Source organism: Ailuropoda melanoleuca, chromosome 1 (genome assembly GCF_002007445.2).
Source record: "Ailuropoda melanoleuca isolate Jingjing chromosome 1, ASM200744v2, whole genome shotgun sequence".
Lineage (NCBI taxonomy): Eukaryota > Metazoa > Chordata > Mammalia > Carnivora > Ursidae > Ailuropoda > Ailuropoda melanoleuca.
The window spans coordinates 46,393,898-46,420,816 of record NC_048218.1 but is presented as its reverse complement, the minus strand read 5'-3'; the positions used below and the strand labels follow the sequence as shown (position 1 = coordinate 46,420,816).

At 36.6% G+C, this 26,919-nt stretch overlaps 1 protein-coding gene across 1 annotated transcript in view; it reads left to right on the top strand.

Moving 5' to 3' along the window:
- Positions 1 to 26,919, top strand: part of IMPG2 (interphotoreceptor matrix proteoglycan 2) — a 76,136-nt gene that overhangs the window by 4,698 nt on the left and 44,519 nt on the right. The window contains exons 3-7 of the mRNA XM_019797314.2: positions 10,043 to 10,209; positions 12,764 to 12,795; positions 20,498 to 20,547; positions 21,462 to 21,544; positions 24,616 to 24,777. Of these exons, the coding sequence (XP_019652873.1) occupies positions 10,043 to 10,209; positions 12,764 to 12,795; positions 20,498 to 20,547; positions 21,462 to 21,544; positions 24,616 to 24,777 (494 nt within the window). The remainder of the gene's footprint in view (positions 1 to 10,042; positions 10,210 to 12,763; positions 12,796 to 20,497; positions 20,548 to 21,461; positions 21,545 to 24,615; positions 24,778 to 26,919) is intronic.

The window sequence follows — 26,919 nt, the reverse complement described above, 5'->3', positions numbered from 1 at the left end:
AGCAAGTGTTTTTATTTATTTTTTCAAAGCAAGTTTTTTTTTAAGTTTTTATTTAAAGTCCAGTTAGTCAGCATACAGCGCAATGTGTACCATTTAAGTGATTCAGCACTTGCATACAGCACCTGGTGCTCATCAGAACAAGTGCCTTTCTTAATCCCCATCACCTATTCAACCCATCCCCCCCCCCACTTCCCCTCCAGCAACCCTCAGTTTGTTCTCTCTAGCTAAGTGTCTGTTTCTTGGTAGGCCTCTCTTTTTTTTTTTAACATATGCTCATTTGTTTTGTTTCTTAAATTCCACATATGAGTGAAATCATATGGTGTTTTTCTTTGTCTGACTGACTGACTTTGCTTAGCATTATACTCTCTAAGCAAGTGTTTTTAAAATAAAAAAATTAGGGGCACCTGGGTGGCAGAGCGGTTAAGCGTCTGCCTTCGGCTCAGGGTGTGATCCTGGCGTTGTGGGATCGAGCCCCACGTCAGGCTCCTCTGCTATGAGCCTGCTTCTTCCTCTCCCACTCCCCCTGCTTGTGTTCCCTCTCTCACTGGCTGTCTCTATCTCTGTCTTATAAATAAATAAAAAATCTTTAAAAAAAATAAATAAAATAAAAAAATTAGGGGTGCCTGGGTGGCGCAGTCCTTAAGTATCTGCCTTCGGCTCAGGGCGTGATCCCAGTGCTCTGGAATCGAGCCCCACATCAGGCTCCTCTGCTGGGAACCTGCTTCTTCCTCTCCCACTCCCCCTGCTTGTGTTCCCTCTCTTGCCAGCTGTCTGTCTCTCTGTCAAATAAATAAATAAAATCTTTAAAAAAAATAAAATAAAATTAATACCACATATTACATATATTTATATATTTGATTTTTTTGTTGTTGTTTATTAAAGTGGCACTCTATTAGCACCTTTTTTAAAGTGGGTATTTATATCTCTTGATTGTATTTTGGGACTATCAAACATTACTAAGCAATAAGATTTCCTTTTACTTAAAAAATTTTTTTAAAAAGGTTTTATTTATTCATTTGATATATATAGAGAGAGAGCACAAGTTGAGGGAGAGGGAGAAGCAGACTGCCCCCCTGAGCAGGGAGCCAGACGTTGGGGTAGATCCCAGGACCCTGGGATCTTGACCTGAGCTGAAAGTAGATGCTTAAACAGCTGAGCCACTCAGGCGCCCCTCCTTTTGCCTTTTTAATGGAAATCCATTGACTGTGGCTTTTGTGTATGGGGCATGTGCCAGAAGTGGCAAATTCTAAAGAGAGTGGGAAGAGAATAAAGGACTAAAGATGAATGAGAATGATAGTTTATATCTTATCAAAATATGATTTCTACTACCTGGATTTTTACTTTTAAAATAAATAGATCAGAATATCTAGATAGCTGCTGGTTAAATAGTGGAGAGGAAATAACTATTTAAGAAATGTGGTTATGGGGATGCCTGGGTGGCTCAGTCAGTTAAGCATCTGCCTTTGGCTCAGGTCGTGATCCTGGGGCCCTGTGGTCGAGTCCCACATTGGGCTCCTTGCTCAGCGGGAAGTTTGCTTCTCCCTCTGCCTGCTGCTCCCCCTGCTAGCATGTGTGCACTCTCTTTCTCTCTCTGACAAATAAATAAAATCTTAAAAAAAGAAACGTGGTTATATCAAGTCAGGTAATAACAAATGTTGGCGAGGATGTGGAGAAAGGGGAACCTCTTACGTTGCTGATGGGAATGCAAGCTGGTACAGCCTCTCTGGAAAAGAGTATGGAGGTTCCTCAAAAATTTAAAAATAGAACTACCCTAGGAGCCAGCATTTGCACTACTAGGTATTTACTCAAAGGATACAAACATAGTGATCCAAAGGGGGATCTGCACCCCAATGTTTATAGCAGCAATGTCCCCAATAGCCAGACTATGGAAAACAGATAAAGATGTGTGTGTGTGTATACACACAACGGAATATTATTCAGCCATCAAAAAATGAAATCTTAACATTTGCAACAATGTATATGGAACTAGAGGGTATTATGTTGAGTAAAATAAGTCAACCAGAGAAAGAAAATTATCATATGATTTCACTCATATGTGGAATTTAAGAAATAAAACAAAGGACCATAGGGGAAGGGAGGGAAAAATAAAACAAGACGAAATCAGAGAGGGGGGATGGGGGTGCCTGGATGGCTCAGTCTTTAAGCATCTGCCTTCGGCTCAGGGCATGATCCCAGAGTCCTGGGATGGAGCCTCGCATCGGGCTCCCTGCCCTGCTGGGAGCCTGCTTCTCTCTCTCCCAATCCCCCTGCTTGTGTTCCCTTTCTTGCTGACTGTCTCTCTCTCTCTGTCAAATAAATAAATAAAATCTTAAAAAAAAAAAAAAGAGGGAGACAAAGCGTGAAAGAATCATAAGAAACAAACTGAGGGTTGCTGGCGGGGAGGTGGGGGGGGATGGGGTAACTGGGTGATGGGCATTAAGGAAAGCATGTGATGTAGTGAGCACTGGGTGTTATATGCAACTGATGAATCACTGAACTCTACCTCTGAAACTAATAATACACTATATGTTAACTAATTGAATTTAAATAAAATAAAAGAATAGGAACAGATCAGCAAAATAATGTGGTTATATCTTTTCTTTCCTCTTGTGTTTATAAATTCAAGAGATACTATTGAGAAAGAAGCCAATTAAAAGAAAGCATTCGTAAATAATTCATTTTAAAATACAGATGCTATGAATGGGATCATTGGAAAGGGACCTCCCAGAGCTAAAAGTGTCGGCACAAGCACATCAAGATGGTAACAAGTGTTGATATAGCTGTTACTGTCATTTGTAAAGAGTAAATATGTTTTTGAAAATTAGGAAAAATGAATATTTCAGCATAGATTTTATAGACATAATTAGATTATGCCCTTGGAACCAAATGTTTGGAAATTAGAGGGAGAGATCCATTTGATGTCCAACCAAGGATCTTAGCTCTTTTTACCAAGGTAATTCAGTCTAATGGTTTGCCCAATTTTTCCTTCATAGAGGATCTGGCTTTAGTTGCTAATTGGTGTAACAAATTTGAAAAAGAACTTCATTTAAGCAAGAAGCAATGCACTTAACCTAATGATTTGTAAAATTAAACAGATATTTAGGGTACTTGGAATTGAATGCAGTTAGTAGTATCCTTCCACTTAAAAAGTTACATTTGTAGTTGGACTTTTAAAATATAGCTTTATTAATGTATACTTTGATAGATTATAAGCTGCAATTTAAATTATACTATTTGATTAGTTTTGACAAATGTATTTACCTTTGAAATCATCCTGCAGTTAAGATAATGAATTTATCAGTCACCTCCAAACATTTTCACATTTGCCTTTGTAATCTCTCCCTCCCTTAGCACTTCCCTTTATTCTGGTACTGAGGCAACCTCTAATCTGGTTTTTATCGCTATAAATTGTTTGCATTTTCTACACTTTCATATATAAATGTAATCACAATATGTATGCTTTTTTATCTGGCTTCTTTTGCTCAGTGTATTTATTTCGAAGCTCATCTATGATTTTTTTGTGTATCAGTAGTTTGTTACCTTTTATTATTGAGTATTCTATTTTGGGGATATATCACATTTTGGGATATTTGGGTTGCTTTCAGTTATTGGTGATTATAACGAAAGCTGTTATGAATATTGGTGTTTTAAGTTTTTGTGTGAACATATGCTTTCTTTCTATTGGTTAATAGTAGTGGAACAGCTGGGCCTCATGATAGGTGTATTTTTAACTTTTTGTGAAGTTGCTAAACTGTTTTCCAATGTGGCTGTACCATGCGCAATGTATTAGAATTCCAGTTTTTCCGCATTCTTGCAATACTTGGTATGGTCAGTCTTTTTTAACTGTAACCATTCTAGTGAATAAGAAGTGATATCTTATTGTGGTTTTAATATGCATTTTTTTAATGGCTAATGGCTAATGATGTTGAGCACCTTTTTCGTGTGCTCATTCACCATTCGTATATCATTTTTGGTGAAGAGTTTATTCAAATATTTTGCTCATTAAAAAAATGATTGGGTCATTTGTCTTACAGAATTGTAAGAGTTCTTAATGTATTCTAAATACAAGTTCTTTGTTAGATAGATGTTTTGTATGCATTTTCACCCAATGTGTGGCTTTTTATTTTCTTAATAATGTCTTTTGAGGGACAAAAATTTTATATTTTGATGCAGTCCAATTTATCTATTTTTTTTTTTTTTGGATCATGCTTGCCTTTGGTGTTATAGCTAAGTTTGCCTAACCCAAAGTGACAAGTATTTTCTCCTATATTTTCTTTTGGAAATTTTATAGTTTTTAGGTTTTACATTTAGGTCTGTGATCTACTTTGAGTTAATTTTTATATATGGTGTATATGGATCAAAGGTAAATTTTTGCATATGCTTAGTGAATTGTTCCAGCACCACTTATTAAAAAGATTATCCTTGGGGGTGGCTGGGTGGCTTAGTCAGTTAGGCATCTGACTCTTGATTTAAGCTCAGGTCATGATCTCAGGGTCATAGGATTGAGCCCCCTCTGGCTCCGTGCTGGGCATGGAGTCTGCTTGAGATACTCTCTCTCCCTCTCCCTCTGCCCATCCCCCTGCTCGTGTGCTCTCTCTCTAAATAAATAAAATCTTAAAAAAGAAAGATTATCCTTTCTTGCCGTTGCAACCTTTGTTGGAAATTAGTCTTCTGTATATGGTGGGTCTACTTCTTCACTCTTTATTCTCTTCCACTGATCTCTTTGTCTGTTTTCATGCTAATATCATACTGTCTTGATTACAATAAGTCTTTAATAGGGAAAGTTCTTCAGCTTTGTTCTTTTTTCAGATTTGCTTGGTTGTGCTAGGTCCTTTGTTTTTCATATAAACATTAAAATCAGCTTGTTAACTTATACAAAAATGGCTGCTGGAACTTTGATTGGAATTGTGTTGAATCTGTTAGTCAATTTGGGAAGAATTGTCATCTTAACAATACTGAGTCTTCTGATCTATGAACGTGATACATCCCTCCATTTATTTAGGTCTTCTTCAGTTTCTCTTGGCAGTGTTTTTTGATTTTCAGTGTATAGGTCTTACACGTCTTTTAATCAGATTTATCTATTTTACTTTTTTTCATGCCATTGTTAATGTTATTTTAATTTCTAATTGTTCATTGCTAGTATATAGGCATACCACTGCTTTTTGTATATTGGCCTTTTATTCTGTAGCTTGCTAAATTCACTTATTAGTTCTAGTAGTTTTTTTGTGTATTCCTTAAGGTTTTCTACATAGATGGTTATTTTATTTGCAAATAAAGATAATTTTACTTCTCATCTTCCAATTTATATGCCTTTTATTTCTTGCCTTATTGCACCAAATTGTTCCATATGCTTTGGGCACCATGATTTTGAGAGGAAAATGCCCTAAAAAAAGACTTTGTTCCATACTGGATTTCTATGTACTGGATAATACACACAGCCTGAGCCTTAGTAACAGGATTAAAGACAGATTAAATTCAGGCATTTCTTTCTTCAGAATATTGTTGTCACATTTTGCATTCTTCCAGCAGTTTGCAGGGCAGATTTTCTCTGCCACAAGAGAGGCATTCGTAGATCACCTACCTTCTCAAAAATCTTCGGCACTAAAGGCTTATGAAAATTGTTTGACAAGGATGGGGCTTCAGAACAGGTCTACTTCTAGGCCATAGTGAAGTATGTGACAATTGTCTCTGGTGGAGTTTTGCCCTTCTTAGTACCTCTTTCCCTGGGATCATGCTGATTTTACTCTTTTCTCGATTGGCTGCAGTGTTCTATCTAGGTTTTCCCTCTCTGAGCTACATGATGGCTCCCGGCTCCCCTGCCAGCCCCCCCAGTTCTCCTCCTCTATTAAAATACATGTGTTCTGAATTCTGTTTTCCATGTTAGTTAACTGGACGCTCTTGTCAGGTAGCTCCCAATTGGAAAGCCATCGGATAAATTAAGGATGTATTACCTTTCTGGATAGAATTACTTTTTCAATTTTATTGAGACATAATTCACATACCATACAATTCATCCATTTAATGTATAGAATTCAGTGGTTTTCTAGTATATTCACAGAAATGTGCAACCATTATCACACTAAGTTTAAGAACATTTCATCACCTCAGAAAGAAACCTCATAGACTTTAGTCATCACTGTCTTATCCCTCTATTTCCCATATCTCTCTCCCCAGGCCTAAGCAACCACGAATCTGCTTTTTATTTTTATAGAGTTATCTATTATGAATATGTCAGATAAATGAGATAATATAGTATGTGGTCTTTTGTGACTGGCTTCTTTCACTTTGCATAATGTTTTCAACATTCATTCATGTTGTAGCATGCTTCAGTAGTTTATTTTTTTTATGGCCAAATAATAATATTTTCTTATATGGATATACCACATTTCGTTTATCCACTTGTCAGTTGTTGGGCATTTGAGTTGTTTTCAATTATTTGGGTGTGTATACCTAGGAGTAGAATTTCTGGGTTATATGGTAACTATGTTTAACGTATGAGGAACTGCCAGATACTACTTTCTAAAGTAGCTGTACCATCTTAAATTCTGAGCAGTGGTGTGTGAGATTCTGATTTCTCTACATCTTTGCTAGCACTATGATATTCTTTATAAAAAAAATCACAACCATCCTAGTAGGTGTGAAATGGTATCCCCTGGTTTTGATTTGCATTTCTTTAATGATTAGTAACATTGAACATCTTTTTATTTGGTTTTTGGTCATTTGAATATCTTCTTTCAAAGAATATCTTTGGATCCTTCCCTATTTTTCAGTTTTTTTTTTAAATTATTGAGTTGTAACAGTTCTTTATATATTCTAGATACAAGTTTCTTATCAGATAAATGATTTGAAAGTATTTTTTCTCATTCTGTGGGTTGTCTTTTCACTTTCTTGATAGTGTCTTCCATGCAGTAAAGTTTTCAATTTTGATAAAGTCCAGTTTATCTGTTTATTCTTTTTCAAAATTGTTTTGGTTATTCTAGGTTCATTGTAATTCCATATGAATTTTAGAATTAGTTTGTCAGTTTCTATAAAGAAGTCAACCAGTGTTCAGATAGGATTGCATTTGATCTGTAGATCAATTTGGAGATACTACCATCTTAACAATGTTAATGATTCATGTGTGGATGCTTTAATTTGCATTTCTCTGAAGATGAATGATAGCACTTTTTCATATATATATATATATATATATATATATATATTTCTTTTGTAAAGTGTTTGTTCCAGTCTTTTACATGTTTTAAAAATTGGAATGTTTGCCTTTTTATTAGAGAGTTGTAGAAATTCTTTATCCTAAATACCAGTTCTATGTCAGATATATGTATTTTGAATATTTTCTGCCAGAAGTGTGGCTTGCCTATCCATTTTTTATTACTAGTATCTTTGATGAGTAGTTGTTAGTTTTAATAAATTCTAATTTCATTTTTTTCCCCTAGTTGTTGCTTTCTGTGTCCTGTCTTTAAAATTTTTGCCTGTCCTCAAGTTATACAGATATTCTTCTGTATTTTCTTTTAGGACTTTCATAATATTAGCTTTCATATTTCAAATTATTTTTTGTGTATATTGTAAATAAGTTATTCAGATTTGTTTTTTCTTTCTTTATAGATACATAGTTATTCAGTTTTATAATATTTTTTATATTTTCTTTGAATCACTTTTTTCATAACTAGACCTTATAGACATTCATTTTTTGTTTGCTTTTACCAACTCAGACTTTCACCTTTGCATTGTCTTCTGGTGGGCACTAAATTTTCATGTGGCAGTTTTAAAAAGCAAGGAAGAATTCTGAATCTACAGGTGGTCAGCTCTATCTCAGTCAGCCTTGGCTGGATTCTTCTGTATGCTGTAGGATCAGAAGTTCTGAAGAGAGATTATAAGGATGCAGTTAATTCACTGAAAGAGAAAACTAAGTTTGCAACCAAAGGTTCATTTTAACCCTGAAAAATCACTTGATAGAGAAACTTTAAATATTCATATATTTTCCTCTCTGTTAGAGCTGAAGGCTTGTTTTTTGGCTTAGACTATCTTCTTCCATCAAACAACTGTGAGACAACCAGAATTCAATATGATGATAACATTGATAGTCATGTAGCACTAAGGAGTTTATAAAATACTCTCACAGGTAGGTAGATAAGACAGTAATGATTCATCCAGTTAAATAAGAGAGATGAGTACACTGAAACATTGAATGGCTTGCTAAGTTACCCGTGGTTGGAAAGCTAGTACATGGTGAGGCTAGGGCTAGAATTTAGTTAGATCTTCTGACTCTGAATTCAGGGGCTCCCCCTCAATATACTACTGGATAAGCATTCAGTTTTCTTGAAATGAAAAATAATGGTGCTAATCTCTGTCCTTTTGCATCCATCTTTCTCCCTCAGTGCTCTGTTCCTCTTCCCTCCCATCTCTGTCTACCTGTTGTCCACAGTGTCTGGCATTTGGCCAATGGAATGGTTGCAGGATAGCAGTACACTTAGTACTACACAAAATGTGCAGACAGCCTCCTTTAGCATCCTTTCAGATTTGATCCTTTGGAATAATTTAGCAGATAGATTGAATTAGTTTTTATTTAATATAGCAGTACATTTCCCTGGAATATCATGGTTTTTTTTTTTTTAGTTCCCCTATCTTCAAAATATTTCTTTTGAGTGTAATTGACATACAATGTTACATTAGTTTCAGGTGTACAACATAGTGATTTGACAAGTTTCTACATTATGCTGTGCTCACCAGAAGTGTAGCTACCATCTATTACCATACAATACTATTATAATACCATTGGCTGTATTCCTTATACTGTTCCTTTTATTCCTGTGACTTACTTATCCCATAACTGGAACCCTGTGTCTCTCACTCCCCTTCACCCATTTTGTTCATCCCCACCCCTCTGGCAACCACCAGTTTATTCTCTACTCTTTCCTTTTTTTTTTTTTTTCAGTTAATAGATTTTAATTTTTAGAGAAATTTCATTCAGGTTTACAGAAAAATTGAGCAGAAAGTCCAGAGAGTTACCTATACTGTCACTCTTCTACACACAGATTTTACCCTTTCATTAGTATTTTGTTGTAGTATGGTACATTTGTTACAACTGATGAGCCAATATCGATACATCATTCTTTTTTTTAAAAAAGATTTTATTTATTTATTTGAGAGAGAGAGAGACAGAGATAGTGAGAGAGAGCACAAGCAGGAAGGAGAGAGAAAAATGGGCTCAGCAGGGAGCCCGACACAGGGCTCTATCCCAGGACCCTGAGATCATGACCTGAGCTGAAGGGAGACACTTAACTCACTGAGCCACCCATCATTGACGCATCATTCTTAATGAAGCTCATGGTTTATGTGGAGTTCAGTCATTGTGTTGTATAGTCTATGGGTTTTGAGAAATGTATAATGACATGTATCCAATATTATAGTTTCCTACACAGTGGCTTCCTTGACCTATAAAAACCACTGTGCTCTATTTCTTCATCTCTCTCTCCTCCCAACCCCTGGAAACCACTGATCTCTTTTACAATTTTCATAGTTTTGCCTTTTCCAGAATATCATATCATTGGAATCATATGGTATGTAGCTTTTTCAGATTGGCTTCCTTTACTTGACAATATGCTTTTAAGTCTTCACTGTGTCTTTCATAGCTTGAAACCTCATTTCTTTTTATCACTGAATAATATTCCATCATACGATGTATCATAGTTTGTTTATTCTTTCACCTATTGAAGTATTCTCAACAACCGTTCCACTTTTAAAAGAAATAAACATGGATTGTTTTGTTTTTTGAGAGATGGGAAAACTGTCCTGCCTATTAGGAAGTGAATCAGTTCCCTCTGAAAGGGAGAGGACTAGGGAGTACACATTCTCTTCATATCTGAAAAGTTTAAACTGCACATACATCAACAGAAGAGCTTTGACTGAGCATCATTCCCAGCTCCTCCAGAAAGGACACTCTGGTCAAAAGTGTCTTGGGAATCTGAATAAATAGGCTCATGATCATTGCAAGAACTTCAAAGTGCATTAACTTTCCATAAAATACTTCTCTTTTTTCCAGTGTGTCAGGAAGCTGTCTGGGAAGCCTTCAGGACATTTTGGGATCGACTTCCTGGGCGTGAAGAATATCGTTACTGGATGAATTTGTGTGAGGATGGAGTCACAACTATATTTGACATGGGCACGAATTTTAGTCAGTCTGTGGAACATAGAAGTGTAATTATGAAGGTAAGAGTACTAACAAGGGAAGAATTGCCAGACTATTGTAGGAGCACCTGTACACAGTTAAAGCCTCAAGGTAGAAAGAGCAAATGCCAAATCCCCGCATTACTTTTTGTTGTTGAATTAGGCTATTTGAGTGAGGGGGCATAGCCTAGTCTTTATATCCCTAGCTCTGGCTATTATAATAAACATTGTTAACCCCGTAAGAGGTTTATTTTTAAATCAAAAAGATTTTATTTACTTATTTGAGAGAGAGTGAGCGAGAGAGAGCACAAGCCAGGGGAGGGGGCAGAGGAGGAGGGTGGAGCAGTGTCCCCGCTGAGCAGGGAGCCTGATGTGGGACTCGATCCCAGGACCCCGGGAATCATGACCTGAGGGGAAGGCAGATGCTTAACTAACTGAGCCACCCAGATGCCCCAATTCTGTCACATTTTTAAAAAAGATTTTTATTTATTTGAGAGAGAAAGTTTTCTGTCACATTTTTAACTGTTCAATATTAATAATTATGAGAAAAGCTGCGGGTTATTTAGTATATACCATGTTCGAGGCCACATACTCAGCCCATTAAAATGTTATATTTAATAAATAACAACCCTACAAGCAGGTACAAATATCCCCAATTTATAGATAAGGGCATTAAGCATCAGAGTTATTCCTTATTCTAGATTACAAAACCAGATGGGCTGGAGCTTAAATTCAAACCCACTTCTCTTTTTAAAGAAGTTTATGTTTTTATACCCATTTACCATTGGGCATCCCTTCTCAGTCATTGCCACTTTTGCAAAGTGCTAAATTTGGTAATATAGAATATTGCTAAATTTGCTAACATGGAATAGCTATTCAGTGAAAAAAAAATACACATACACATATCTACACACACACACACACATTTACATTTATATCAGTGTTGTCCATCTCAGTTGTGTCCATAGCATAGGATCAGCAGACAGAGCAGCAAACACATATGCTATAGAGTTAGTATTACCATACAACAGCTTCTTGTGATGTTACATTGGAAGGTATTTCTCACAAGTGGAACTTGTAGGAAGGTAAGGTTAGAATGCATTGGAAATATACTTTCAATGACTATTTAGTACAACATGCAGACAAAGGGGGTGATATGTCACCTGCATTGAGTCTTAAATAACAAGTACAAGTTAGGTGAATGAGGAGTTTGGGAGGAACAGTACAGGCAGAGGGGACAGCATAAGCCAAGTGTTTGTAGGGAATGACTGGGGCCAATATACCAGAAGAGTGGATTAGAAGTGACAGGAGATCAGACTGGAAGAGTAGGTAACTCTGGTTGCTAGGAAATCATTAAGAGGTTGTAAGTAAGTGAGTCACGGGCTGATTGGACAGTTTTGAATTTTAAGAAGGTCATTATGGTTTCTATACACCATGGGGTGGATTAGAGGGATCAGGGAGACTAGTTACTACTCCATGCCTGAGGAATTGAGAGTCCTAACTCGACATGAGATACAGAAAGGAAGCCTGAGCGGTACAAATAGGGAAAAAGATTAGCAGGACTCTGTGATAGGTTGGATGGGAGTGGGAGAAGTTGAGGGAATGGCCCAGAAACCTCCCTGTTTCTAGTTTAAATGGGATTCTAGTTGGGATCGAGCTAGAAAAAAACTCAGGCAGAGAAGCAGTTTTGTAGATGCAGGCGGGTGATGGAGTTCACTTTTGTTTGAGTCACTTGTGAAATGTGAACTGCCTGGCATTTGGGTATGAAGCCAAGGAGAGTGGTCAGGGTTATAAATATAGCTTGTAGGAGTCACCAGGCTTGAAGTAGTAATTGAAAGCATTTAGAGTGGCTGAGATTATTCTAGGAGAGTTTGTAGAGTAAGAAGAGCAGTGAGTTATTTATGAATATCATGAGAGTTATTTAGAATAATAGTTTCTCCATTTTACAGACGAGAAATTGAAGGATTTTGGGTTTTGCCTCCATTATCAAGCAAGAGAAAATGGGACTTGAAACTAGGTCTTCTAAGTTAGTGTTCTTTTTATTATATTGGTCTCAAAATAAAATCACTGATTTAGAGGAAACTTAGGAACAATTTGCTTTGGAATGTCCCAGAGGAATAATCCAATTATTGGTACAACACATCTTTTTTGTCTGAATTCTGGAGAAACAGATTTGGCATTTATTTTATCCACATGTTTATATTCTTCTGGTATAAGAATTTCTATAAATATGTTAGATCACATGAAACTTTGATTCTAAGTCCATGGAAGGTTAAAGTAGAACTCTAGCATAATCTCCAATTTGTAGATCTTTTTGGAATGATTAACAAGTAAAGTCTGTTAATCTGTGCCCATTAAGAAAAAGCACAAGAACTTCTGGAAACATAAACAGAGACGGAGTGCCAGGACATTCCCACAGTCCCGAAACAAACTTGGCATTGTTAGTACCTTGCTTTAACTATTTGTCTAACCATAGAAAATAACAGCATAGACTTCATAATGTTAGGGCATTAATGTTTTCTATGCAATAAATTTTATTTACTGCTTAATTACTGTCATTAACTCTCAGAGTCGTTCTTATTTTTGTGTTCCTTAGAAACTGACATATACAAAGGAAACTGTAAGCAGGTGAGTGTCTTTTTTCCTCTAATTTCATGTTTGGCAACAGAGACGTGTTATACCTATTCCAAGACTCACACCAAATTTAATGGCCGCTTTCTGTTTTCTTGCCGGTGCCTGCAATGACCAGGGCCGTGGGTTGGTCCCAAATGCTTTTCCTCGTGTTGAGGCCACTTCCCTTTCAAGACTACCGTCACAGCCAGTGTGCTTGTTTGCTTTCTGACCTTGCCAGGAGGCAGACTTGTTCCTTTTTATTGGGTGAGAAAACAGATTTTGGGAAATGGAATATGGAATGATCTACTTTTGTTGAGGCTTATGGGGTAAGAGTAAAAATGTTTTGAAATGGTACGCCTTAGTGGCAAATAGTTTATTAAATGATGGTTGGTGGTATGGATCACTTTACTGAGAAATGATGGTTAGGGCCTTGAAATATAGGAACAACACAACCTTGACAAATCCTCCAATATTAGGATTCTTGGCTCTATTGGCCTTTAGTTTTAGGATTAAGGTCATTTCTGGCTCCTGAGCAGTAGCAGTACAAAACAGCTTATGGAAAGTGAGGGATTTTGAGTATGTAAGTATAAGATTTCAATTCTATCCATACTCAGAGTATCTAGATTATGCCAGTATATGGATAATTATATAGAAAAACACCAGTAGGGCAAAAAACCCAGGTCAGAGTCTAGAATTTTGCTTCAAATTAGAAAGAAAGACTGAAAAACCAGTTAAGTGAGTCACTGTCTAGAGATCCCAACTGGGCAGCAGAATCCAGGCAATAGCATAGTTGGAGTACACACGTGAGTGCTAGTGGGGTATATGTAGGTTTCAAATCAAATATGAGTACACAGGAGGGAAGGGGACTTTGTGTGGTCTCTCTTGTTCATACAGCTGATGTTACCACTGAGTCTCTGCTGGAGCCTGGGATTGAGCACCCCCTTAGATGCTGGGCCACGTGGTTTCTTGGGTGTGGGCTCTTCAGCACCGAGAAACAGAGCTTGGAAGTTCCTTATGATTGCCATTCAACACACAGGGAGTGAACTAAGTACTCTGGTGAGTCCCACCAGCCCTAGTAATCTTCATGGTTGTACCTAATGAAAATGGTAGCACATTTTCTACATCTTATTTGGTTAAGAAGCTTGTAAATACCATAGTACATAGTACACATGGCATTTAACCTGGAAGAAGCTGTGAAGTTTACTTGGGAAATGGACTTTAGCAAGTGTGTAGCTTGTGGGTTATTATGAAGTGGTGGAAGGAGGGTTTTCTGAGGTAGGATGGACAGTTGTAACACCGTATGAGGTTGGGTGTGGCTCATCACACAGCGGGTAGCTGGAAGATGTTTAAAGTGTAGTGTATGTATGTTTTGTGTCTTTCTGTGGGACTCAGTTCAACTGGGTGCAGTTTTCCACAGCTACCTAGCATTTCTCACAATGAGATTACATATAAGTAAAGTAGAAATTTTGCACTACAGTCAGTTGTCTCCTACTGTGTTAATCACATTGGAATAAATTCACAAATATGCATCATAGCAGGGCTGACTGGATCATGTATTTTATGGTAAGTGGTAAGGCACTGTCTGAGGTAGGTATAATAAGGGACTCAAAATATTATTTACTATTCTTAGAAAGTAATGTATATATAAAAATAACAATACATATGAAAATATAAGTGAATTCTGATCATTTTAAAGTTTAAAGCATCTTTCCCATGTACCTAGAGGAGACCGGGTTGGGGTGAGGTAAGAACTGCTAACCGTGGTAGTTGCTGAAAGGGGTGATCTGGGGTTAGGTAACACTGGGAGCGAAACCATGGGAGTGGCCTAAGAATTCATTAAGCCCATCTTTCCCCTGCTTGAGTACTATAGCGATCTATTGAAACTCTTAATTTGCCCATCATTTTTCTATATTCAAATTTATTTTTGTGATTTTTTTTGAGATTACTCTTGTATTTTCTGTGTGGAGATTCTTGTGTTAGGTTTTATTGCTGCTGTAGCAAATTACCACAAACTTTGGTAATTTAAAACAACACAAATTTGTCCTGTGGTTACATCATTCAGAAATCTGACATGGGTCTTAAGGTGTTGCCAGGTTTGCATCCCTTTCTGGAAGATCTAGGGGAGAAACTGTTTTCTTGCCTTTTCCAGCTTCTAGAAACTACCCACATTGGTTGGCTCATGACCCCCTTCCATCTTCAAAGCTAGTAATGGCTGGTCCATTCTTTCTCACATTTCATCACTCTGACGCTCTTCTGCCTCCTCCTTCCACATTTAAGGATCCTTAGGATTACACTGGATCCACCTGGATAAACCTGGTTACACTCCCTATTTTAAGGCCACTGATTAGCAACCTTAATTCCATCTGCAACCTTAATTCCCTTTTGTATATAACTTAACATATCACAGGTTTGGGGGAGTAGGATGTGGATGTGTTTGAGGGGACGCTATTCTACTTATCACACTTCTTATCTGTGATTTAAATTGCTGCTTCTATGTGAACTCTAACCCACCTGCTGACCTATGACTTGCACCAAATACTCTGTTCTGTATCACTTTAAGCTTCTACAATCATTTGCCCTGTGTCTTTAAAACAACACATTTTTCACCTTACTTAGGACCTCACATCCCATCTTACCTCTTATACATCTCCTTATCATTTCTCTCCTCTCCTGAGTCTTCAGCTTCTCCCATTACTAACTCCTTATTAGCATTTGAACACGCTTAAGTCTCTCCCATGTTACCTATTTACAAAAGGCCCTCCCCTGCACTTGCGTCCATTGTAGCTGGGTATCTTGAAAGCATCTCCTCTTAGCTCCAGTTGATACTAAACCCCCTGCCTTCTGGACTTACTGTGAAGTCTCAATAACCAGTACAAAGCCCCACCTGGGATATGTGCCCACCAAATAGTTGTTAAATGAATAACTGAGTTTCTGCTCAATTACTCAAGTTTATTATCAGGTCTCTGGTGATATGACTGTTCTTTGGCTTTTTTTTGTACCTCAATCAACTTATATTTGTAGTTGAGGATGCCTATCATGGATCATGAAGCCAAATATACATGTTTGTTTGTTTGTTTTTAGCAAATATTTTATTCTGTTTGGGACATGTGTCCCTGTTCCATTACCCTCTGTTTTGTATTTGTTAAGCATCTCATATTTTTATAACGCTTCTACATATATAATGTTTTATTTAGTTTTCATCATACCTTTGGGAAATAGGTAGTGTAGGGAGGTATTCCTGTTTTGGAGATTAAATTCTTGTGGCCCAGAGCAACTGAGATACTTTTCTAAGGCATAACAAAGTTAATGATACTTCTGGGACCAGCACCCAGGATTCCTGGCTCTGTGCCCTGAGTTCTTTTGTTGTCCTGTGCTGATCACAGTTAACAGATCGAAGAGCAAAGCAAAGTATAGAAAATGTCACGGGGAGTCGTAATCTAGATAGGAAATTAAGCTTGGCTTGTTTTTGAAATTATGCTCCATGTGTCTCTGATATCTTTTGGTACAATCTCACCTGAATTCTGATAGGATTAGGCAGTAGAGGTCAGTAATAAATTCTGTGGTGGATGAGCTGAGGAAATGAGAAAGTAGGAGGTTGTTTGCTGCTGGTATTAAGCTAAAGGTCTTAGCTGAATGTCTTCACATTTGTGGTTTGGCCTAGAAATGAAGTAGTATTTCTGTCTCCAAACTCAGTATAACTCTGTGTTCTAGTTCTGTTGTGACACTTTAGGGGATCCCTGCAGGAGGCATACCTAATGAGAACATGTTGAAAGGATTCTTGTTGTTAAGTGATTTTTTACTGTTTTTTGAAAGGAGAGTGGGAAAATGAGGGATTAAGCGTTGGACTGTTAGACAAGAGATTTGAATTACTGAGCATTGCCTACTTACCATCATTAAAATGTTATTTTGAATTCAGTAAGTGAAATCTAGTTCTACTGAAGTAAACAACCTCCTCCGTTGTGAATACTTCCTTAGAGAATTAGCTTAAATTTAATGTATTTACTTATTTTTTAGTTGCAATGCTTCTTTTTAAATTAAAGAAACTTTAATTGAAACTTTTAATTGAAGTATAGTTGACATACAATATTATATTAGTTTCAGGTGTACAACATAGTTATTCTACAATTATACGCATTACAAAATGCTTACCACCATAAGTGTCGTTACCATCTGTCACCATACAAAGTTATTATATTATTGACTATATTTCCTGTTATTCATCTTTATCCCTGTGACTTATTTATCAAATGTGACCTTGATATGGGGGACAATTTGACTGAAACCAGGTGAGGTCTGGTTACTGCCATGTCATCCCAACTTCCTGTTCTACTTACTGTGTTGTGCTTTGGCCCCTCTGTCTTACTTTGACCTCTTTGCTCTTCATACCTGGTTGCTTTCCATGGCTCTCCAACTTTGATTGGGTTTCCCTTCCTTTTTCTGGGTCCTTATACACTTTGACTTTTAGGTTGTTAAGTTTATATAGGCCATTATTATTATAACCAAGCGAAACCATCTTGCTTGCCCTTCTAGTCAATATGGCTCATGTAAAGGCCATGTTGTGAGGAATTAAGATGACTGAGAGAGAGGTTTCTGGAATCAGATGGGCCCGTTTTACATCATAGCTCCTCAATTGTCTAGCCATGTGACTCTGAGCAAATTCTTAACCTCTTCTACTATTAGTTTCCTCATATGTGTAAATGGTAATAATAGTATCTTCCTTTTAAGATTGTTGCTGGAATTAAATGAGTTAACCAAGATGAAACACTTAACATAGTGCTTGTCACTTGATAAATTTAGTGGTACTCATTCTTGCTGTTGCTATTATTGAAAAAGGAACTAGATATGGTTAGGAATTTTAGGTATGGCCTTGGGCCCTATCAAGTCATTGTGTCACCCAGGAAAAATTGCTTTATTCATTTGGACTTTGTTTTTCCCTCTATAAAATGAAGGTATTGGCAAGGTGTTCTGCCTTGTGGACAACTGATTGAGCCTATTCAGGCCTGATTATGTTAATATCTGTCTCAAATGAATTTGAATCTTATTTGTTTTAGCTATACTCCCTGCAACCTGAGAAGCCTCTGGATGCTTTCTCATCACGTAGGCCCTTTCTCCACTCATCACTCATCATAATGACTTACCCAGATGTCATATTCCTTAGGTTCTTCTAGATGACAGCTCACTGAGAAGCAGTTTCCTGCAAATGCTTCTAAATAACCAGAAGTGATAGGTTTGGTGTAATGGTTTAATATGTTACTCTTTCTAGATAGTATTTTTTAAAAACAGAAAAATCTTTGAGATTTTTTTAAACTCAGTTTCTCAAATTTTCTTTCTCTCTCTCTTTTTATTTATTTATTTATTTATTCATTCATTCATTTATTTATTTATTTTACAGATTTTTAAATTTTTTAAAGTAATCTCTACACCCACTGTGGGTCTCGAACTCACAGCCCCGAGATCAAGAATTGCATGCTCCACCAACTGAGACAGCCAGCTCCCCTAGTTTCTCAAAATTTCTACCAAAGCCTGGGAGTTTAGGGAACATGGCCCTAGTTGACTCCCCCACTCTAGTTCCAGTCATGAAATATCTTTGAATTATCATATTTAATATCTTAATTTTAATTCTAAGTTTATATTCAATTCCACAGTGTAGCCATATTTGTTTTAATATTAAAATGTTTTGAGTTACACATCAGTTCTTACTTAGTTCCCCACCTGCCTATGCTTCAAGTAAAATGGATGCTTCAAGATGTCTGCCATGTTTATCTGGTGGCTTTGAGTAACCCCCTGTCACACCACCATGTCCTAATTTAGAGCAATAGGGCAATCTAAAGGAGTTGTGTGAACATGGGACAAACTGGCACATTGGCAAGTCTGTGATGGTGACATATTTTAAAAGATTTTATTCATTTGAAAGAGACAGAGAAAGAGAGAGAGAGAGAATGAGCGGGGGGTAGGGGAGAGGCAGAAGCAGACTCCCTGCTAAGCAGAGAGCCTGACGTGCGGCTTGATTCCAGGATTCAATCCTAGGACTCTGGAATCATGACCTGAGCCGAAGGCAGACACTTAACCGACTGCTGCACCCAGGCACCCCTATGATGGAGACATTTTTGACTGTAATTGAATCACGTTAGGAAGCAAGTTGAAAATAGTTTTGAACTCTTAACATTAATGTAATCACCATCCAACAGATGTAATCACCATCAAACTCCTTTGTAAAAGGTTAACAGAATATCCCTTTTCCCTTAGAACATATACACAAACTTTAAAGTTCTAAAACTTCTCAAGGGGCACCTGACTGGCTTATTTAGAAGAGCATGTGACTCTTGATCTTGGGATCATGAGTTTGAGCCCCATGTTGAGTGTAAAGATTACTTAAATAAATAAAACTTTAAAACAAATAAATACAACTTCCTAAAATTACTGTACTTTAAATTTTATAATTTTGGGTTATGTGGAAATTTCAACTTGCAGAAACCTTTTCTTTCCATTAGAGAAGGGACTTCTCAGACTATCTTATTTTAAAAGATTTTACTTTTATTTATTTATTTATTTGAGGGGGAGGGGCAGAGAGAGAGAGAGGGAGAAGCAGACTCCCCACTAAGCAGGGAGCCAGGTGTGGGGCTCAATCCCAGGATTCAATCCAGGACTCTGGAATCATGACCTGAGTTGAAGGCAGACACTTCACTGAGCCATCCAGGAGCCTCTCAGATTATCTTTTAATCTTCTCTTGTCGTTGCAAAGTGGCGTTATAAAGGATAGCTGGGTCACTTGTAGCTTGTTAGCAGTGTGACCTACAGCAAGTCATTTCTCTAAGCTTGACTTCCTTTATGTAAAAAAATTTTGATTTCTATGATCTCTCCAATGAGATGACATCTGTGTTTATATTTTTTTCTTAGCAGCAAGTACTCTCTGGCCTGTACTACTTGTTACACTTGTAATCATTTATTTGTTGTCTATTTTCTGTAAGACTGTAACTTTAATAGATCGTGTGTGTTTCTCCACAGCTGTATGCCATATGTCTTGTCCACTCCCTGGCTAATAATATTTGTTTATTCTTTTACTCTAAAAATATCTACTTAGTGCCTATTAAATGATAGGTACTATTTTAGGCTGGAGACAGAGTAACAACATGGCAGGCAAGGTTCCTAATCTCATAGAATTTATATTCTTATGGTATTCTGTTCAATAGAACTTTCTGTGATGATGGAAATGTTCTTTACTGTGCTGTCCAATATAGTAGCCATTAGGCATATGTGATTATGGAGCACTTGAAATGTGGCTAGTGTGAATGAGGAGCAAAATTTTAAACTTTATATTTAATTTTAGTTAATTTAAATTAGCACGTATGTCCAGTGACTACCATGACAGTGCCACTGGAGAGAATTAAGAGATGGGAGACCGATAAAGAAGTAGATAAATAAATCAACAATCAGTACATACATACTGATAATAACTGAGAAGAAATCAAGCAGGTTGATGGAATAGTAAGTAGGGGAGTACTTTATGTTGGCTGATTCTACTTGAGCAAAAATCAATAAATGTAAAATAAATGAATTATGAAGACTATTATTCTTTAAACTTTGTTAAATCAGTACTAATTTGGTTTTGGGAACGCTGTTTGAAGATCGAGTGAATTCCTTTTTGGAAAACAAACCTCAAAATATATCCACATATTTCTGTCATCTCTATTAACTTTAAACATCTTTTTTAACCTTAGCCCTGAATTGTCATCTCCGTTTCCTGTTGGTGATACGTCAACATTGGGAGGTATGCTCTTGTGCATTTATTCACTTTTCTTTTTAAATTGTTTATGGCTTAAGATGATCTTGCAAGCAAGCACACATTTCAGCTCACATTTAAAAAAATACCAGGTTTCTCTTTCCTTATGTCTTGTTCAAGAGTCTCAAGAAGAAGTAATTGTGTTTTCATTTATTTTATGGCATTATGTTGTGAGTATGTAAAGATCTTTAATTATTAAGTCTAATAAAAATCAGAAAGCTACTTAAAACAAATGTATGACCTAAGCAATTACTTTAAGGCAAACACTCTGTAACCACTACTCATGTCAACAGGTAGAACCTTTCCAGCTCCAGCATTTGTCATTTGTTTTATAAGAGTTTCTCAGAGTGAGGATTTTTCTGATTGCATTCTGTGGTATACTTTAACATGTTTCTTGGATCTCTGTGTCTCCTATGAATTGGTAGTTGCCTTCCTTAGTTTTAATTTTTTTTAAAAAAAGCTTTTGTTTATTGGAAATTTCAAACATACACAAAAAATTAGAATTGCATAATGAGGCCCAGCTTCAACAATGGTCAGTTCATAGCCAGTCTCCAGCCTTCACCCACTTTTCCTGTCTCGTAGTATTACTTTTTTCATTATCTGTCCCCTTTACTAGATAACTCCTTAAGGATAAAAATTTTGTCAGTATCCCTAGCATCTTGCATTGAGACTGACATATAGTAAGTGCTCTTTAAATGCTATTGAATGAATGAATGAGTTATAATTATTTTCTGTTCTAGGAGGATTCTATGCAAATGTGTCTTAAGGTTAGAATATACTGAATTTCCAGGATGGAAGAGCAAATGACTTACAGGAATGGTTTTGAAGTCAGTTTTTTATTTCCTGATATGATTGTGACTTAGGGACTGAATTCATATACATGGTTTTGTTTTTCTACTTAGGTGCTGTTCTTAGCGCTCCATATCCAGGGGTGACCTCCTATGAAGGTACCTCGGAGAGCAGCAAGGAGAGGCCTGAGGAGAGTGTGAGTGATGATGTGTTTTGTTTTTTAGTTTCTAACATGGAGAACAGGGGTTCAGAGAGACTTAAATTCCATTGCCAAACTACACAGGACTTCATGTGGTTTCCTTCATGGAAATATTGTGGATCCTAAACCAGTGTATTGAAAAGAATCTAAGATTCCTTGGAGAGCTGAGTCAATCTGCTTTTGCAAGAGAGAGCTTCAGGTTGTAAATGAAATGACTTGGAGCCTGGGGAATTGTCATCATGGTAAACTCACTGTCTCTTGTGGGCTGTGACATAATTTACTGTGGGGGTTTTTGCCTGGTTCTTCTATCCCATAATAGATCAGGACTTAGTCTTTTCTTCTTCTGAGGGAAAGGATGTAGATTTTATGTAGTTGAAAAATCAAGAAATACTGTGGTTTTAAAATGCATCATTATTAACAGTAATCTGTCCATCAAACATTAGTAAGTTTACTTTCAGTAACATTCAGATTTAAAAAAAAAGTACATAGGCTGCCCAGGAAGATAGAAATATTTTGTTAGAAATTTTGTTAATTATGAATTTTTTAAAATTTGGGAGTTCATAAATCCTAGATTACTTACTATAGTGCCAACTCTGACTGAACATATTCACTAGAAGGGTGTAATTTAGTTACCTTGCACCTTTTCTTCCCATCTTGGACATTTTAATTTATACGAAATCAGGTTAAATCACCCCACTCTGCCCCACCACTTTCCCTGTCACTGAACAAGACTGGTGGTAGTGTGGGATCCGTGAGTGGATGCCAGAATCAATATATTCACCCTCCATACAACTTTGTCCAGAGTGGCTGGTGCTGGGAAATAATGTCATTTAAAAAATATTTGTGAATGAATGAGTAAAAAGTAATCCTGTGGTTCTGAACTTCAAGCAGAATAGTTGGAGGTTTAGGTCTGGAAACATTTAATTCCTTATCATAGAAATGAAGGAGTTATGTATAATCAATTGGAACATTAATATTCAAAAGAGAAGACTATTTGAAGCCAATTTATAGGATGAGTAAGAAAGTAAAGCAGTATAGAGATACCTAACAAGAATTAGATTGCTTGTACATCTAGTTCAAAATGAAGCCTGAAGGTTCACTTTTACAGTTCAATTTTTTTCCTAATACATTTTCCATCTACTGTTATAGAAATTATGTACTTTATTTCTGTTTCGTTAGTAGTTTCCCTATAAGTTACGTAGTATATATTATAATATATTATTATGTATAGTATTTATATTATATATATAAAATGTATTTACCCTATAAGTTACCCCTTAACTTATAATGTATAATCTAGCAAAATTTAAGTTTTTCAAAATCTTGATCTTTATCTTAAGCAATGCAGGAATATTAGAACATTGTAATTCAAACAATCACCCTACTGATTTATATCCTATTTTTTGACATTTTTGTTCTTTCTTTTCTTTTAGTTCTTCCTTTTCAATCCCACAAATTACACTGTATTATATTTGTTCTTTCTAAATTTTTTTTAAAAAAGATTTTATTTCTTTATTTGAGAGAGAGAGTGTATAATGAAGGGGGAGGGGCAGAGGGAGAAGCAGACTCCCCACTGAGCACGGAGCCTGACATGGGGCTCCATCCCAGGATCTCAGGACCATGACCTAAACCAAACACAGATGCTTAAGGAGCTGAGCCACTCAGGCGCCCTGAGAGCTTTTTTTTTTTTTTTTGAAATGTAATGGTCTGCCTTTGAAAATCAGGACTCTCTCATCAGAGCCATTTAACGGAGGATGAGCAACCATTTGTCAGGGATATTGTAGAGAGAATTCAGGCATCCAAAGGGATAGTAGACTTTGAAGGTCTTTGATTATATGATCTATCAGGTATGAAAAATTATACACTGAAGGAAAGCCTCTGTAGTCTCTTCCTGACTCTGCCATTGGCTTGCTAGCTGTTCTTCCATTCCAACCCCTTTTCCTGTGTATCACAATGGAGGGACGGGTTGATGAGCTCAAGTGTATCTACCATGTAGCAGTTCTTACCCTAGCGTTGTAGTAATGATGATTTCTTTCCCTCATTCTACATTTACTAATTGGAATTCTTCTGTAAGACACTATTGTCAGTTCTCATTTATTTATTAAATCATTTATTTCTATCAATATGGACTCTTGGATATTTATTTTATTATTTGGGTTATAATCCATTATTTATTTTGTTGTTCAGATCGTTGCAGTTTTGGCCACTGGAAGACCTGGATTTTAATGTTACAGAGTACAAAAAGTTCATTGATACAGTTTCACATTCCACATAGCACCTAATCTTTAAGAAGCTACCCCTTGTTGAATTTGGTGTAGTATCTAAAAAGAATCTCCACAATTATCTGAAAAGGCTGTTAATATAATTCTCCCTTCCCTAATACTTTTCTTTATGTATTCCTACTAAAGCAACATATTGCAACTGATTGAGTGCAGAAACAGATATGAGAATTCTCTGCCTTCTTAAGCCAACCAAATTAAAGAATTTGGAAAAATATAAACAATGTTACTCTTCTTGTTAATTTTTTATTTTGCAAAATGTTATTCCTTTTTACAATGTAAGGAGTTTGTTATTTTTAAATGAATTAATATTTTTAAAATGTCCCCTTAATTTTTTTTTTGGTAAATATCTATAGATACAACCCACAAAAACCAAACTTCTTTGTGTTTCTTAATGATTTTTAAGAGTTTAAATGGGTCCTAAGACCAAAAAAATTGAGAACAACACTTCTAGGCTATTTTTAGATGATACTATTAGCATAGTCAACTCTTTTTAAACTCACAGATGATGTGATAGAAGATGGTCAACTTTGGTGGTTATCTTTGGAAAATTTTCTGTCTTTCCCTGAAGCAGTCATTGTGTGTTCAAAGGAATGTACAAATTCATAGTAATTTTAATGTTAGCCTATGTCTTAAAGTCCACCCAATTAGTTCCAAAGTCAAACACTGTATAAAAGGTCATCACTAGAGGTTTCTTTTGACACAGTGTCTCTTTTGTACCAATTAGTAGATATTTGTTGGTTGCACTAGTAAACATTTACATTTATTGTTTTTTCTCTAAAAATAAAGATTAGCAATGAAATTGAGAATGTGATAGAAGAATCCACAAAACCAGCAACTGAGCAGATTGCAGAATTCAGTATCCACCTTTTGGGAGAGCAGTATAGGGAAGAACTACAGGATCCATCCACTTTCCACCACCAGCGCCTCGTAGAAGAGTTTATTTCAGAGGTGGGTGATTTTTTGGTTTGTTTTTTCTCTTTTCTTTTCTTTCGCTTTTCTTTCCTTCCTTTCCCTTTCCTTTCCTTTCCTTTTCCTCCCTCCCTCCCTTCCTCCTTCCTTTCCTCCCTTCCTCCCTCCCTCTTCTCTTCTCTTCTCTTCTCTTCTCTTCTCTTCTCTTCTCTTTTCTTTTCTTTTCTTTCTTAATTAATTAACAAGACATGTTCCTGGGGCTGTAAATTTCCCATATTCACAAGACTAGTTAAAGGTATGTTAAGGAATCAAGCTCTTCTTCTGTTTGGTACAGAGGGCTGTGACTTAGCCACTTCTTCAGAAAACTCTGTAGAAAGGTCACAGAAAGAGAGATGAGTTAATTGAAGCAAAATCTGACACACCTTTACCATCTGCTAACAAATAAATGCTATTTCCAAACTTTTGCTGCACAGCCAAAGAAGCATGCGTTCAATGGCATGGTTTTAACTTGAAAATATTTGGAGAAATAAGAATCTTTAAGAAACTACATACAGTGTATTGCTTTATCTTGAAGGAACATTAATTTCTTTTAATTTCCTTTTTAATATTCTTTTTCTAAACTGAAAAATTGGGGACAGTTAACACATAAGTAGTACACAGTACCAAGTTCAAAAGGACAAAAGAGTATCCAGTGAAAAGTAAATTTCCCTGTCTCTGTTTCTTAGTTAGAGGTATTTTTTAAAAGGTATTTCTTTAAAGAATTGTAAATTAGACTATCCTGAAACTTTAACTTCTGGAAGGATTCTACATAGGACTTGAACTCAAGATTCTTTCAGTCAAAAATGATCTATATGTGGCCCTTCTTGTATGCCTTTGCTCTTATGTCTTAAGGCATTGAGTGCCCATCTCCCCTTTCTGTCTGGTGACAGGGCACATCATTCCTTCCTGTTTATTTCTTTTCCTTCCCTCTTGATGGGGTTCTCCTTGCCTAAGTTTTTCAATTCTGTTACGTTGGACTCATTTGCTTCCCTAGACACTGTGTCTAGAGGAGAAAAAGAAATGTGTGTTTCTCAGCCAAACGGCATCATTGCAGCCATCCGACGTGGGGAGAGCAAGCCAGACGATTATTTTTCCTATCTGTGTGGCCAAGTTGCAAGGCTGTATGGTATGTAGAAGAAATGTCAGCCAGGCCAGTGGCCACCTGGCATCAGATAGAGTCTTGGATCAGCTGTCTGGTTCTCTCTGCTCTTGGAGTAAGGAAACTTAGTACGCCTGAATGTTTAGATAAACAATTCCACTGAATGACTGCATATTTAGAGAAGTCCAGGAAACATTCTGAAAAACATCTCCAGCAGAGACTTTATGAGGTAGATAGCTCTTGGCTTGAGGTGATTTGGGGGTGATGAAGGGCCTGGGCCTACCATGAAATGGTTTCTTTGGACTATCTCTACAGCCCTGCACGGAAATGTCTACCAACAGCCACTTCCTTGTGTAAAGCAGCAGAGTTAGAGGTTGTGTCTTGGAAAGGTTCTGTCATTGTGTGTAATGCAAATTGAAGGGAGTTCTCTCCCTTCAGGGCAGAGTCACTGGGATTGCTCCTTTAATATTATTTCGTAGGTAATAATATGGGAAGATACATAGGGAAAAAGAAAGCCTGCTTGGAGAGGATTGAGGTTCAGAAGGAATTAGAATACTTGTATATGGTTAGACTCAAGAGATAACAAAACTCAAAATGAGATGGGTCTAGCAAATAATAATATAGAGTTGTATAACATTTTGCAGTTGATGGAATACTTTCAGGTACATTCATTTTAATCTTATGAAAACCAAAATGGTTGATGGGCAAGGCAGTATTAATTCTATAAAATAAGGCTTGTATGCAGTTACTTTGCCAACAGAAACAGCTGAGACGAACTCATTTTTGGATTCCTGTCCTTCAAGATTCCATCTCTACTATCATCCTACAAGAATTATGGCATTTCTGTCTTAGTTCTTCTAAGAGAATAAAACAAGGCAAATTATCATAGGTGAAGACTTACATGGGTTTGGATTCTTTATCTTTGACACATTGAGATCTTCAGTGAACCCTGATTTTTTTTAAAAATCCCACTCTCCTGATTATATCCAGACTTGGTTTTAAAAGCAGGTTCCCAGAGATGTCGCCAAAGTCCACTAACAACT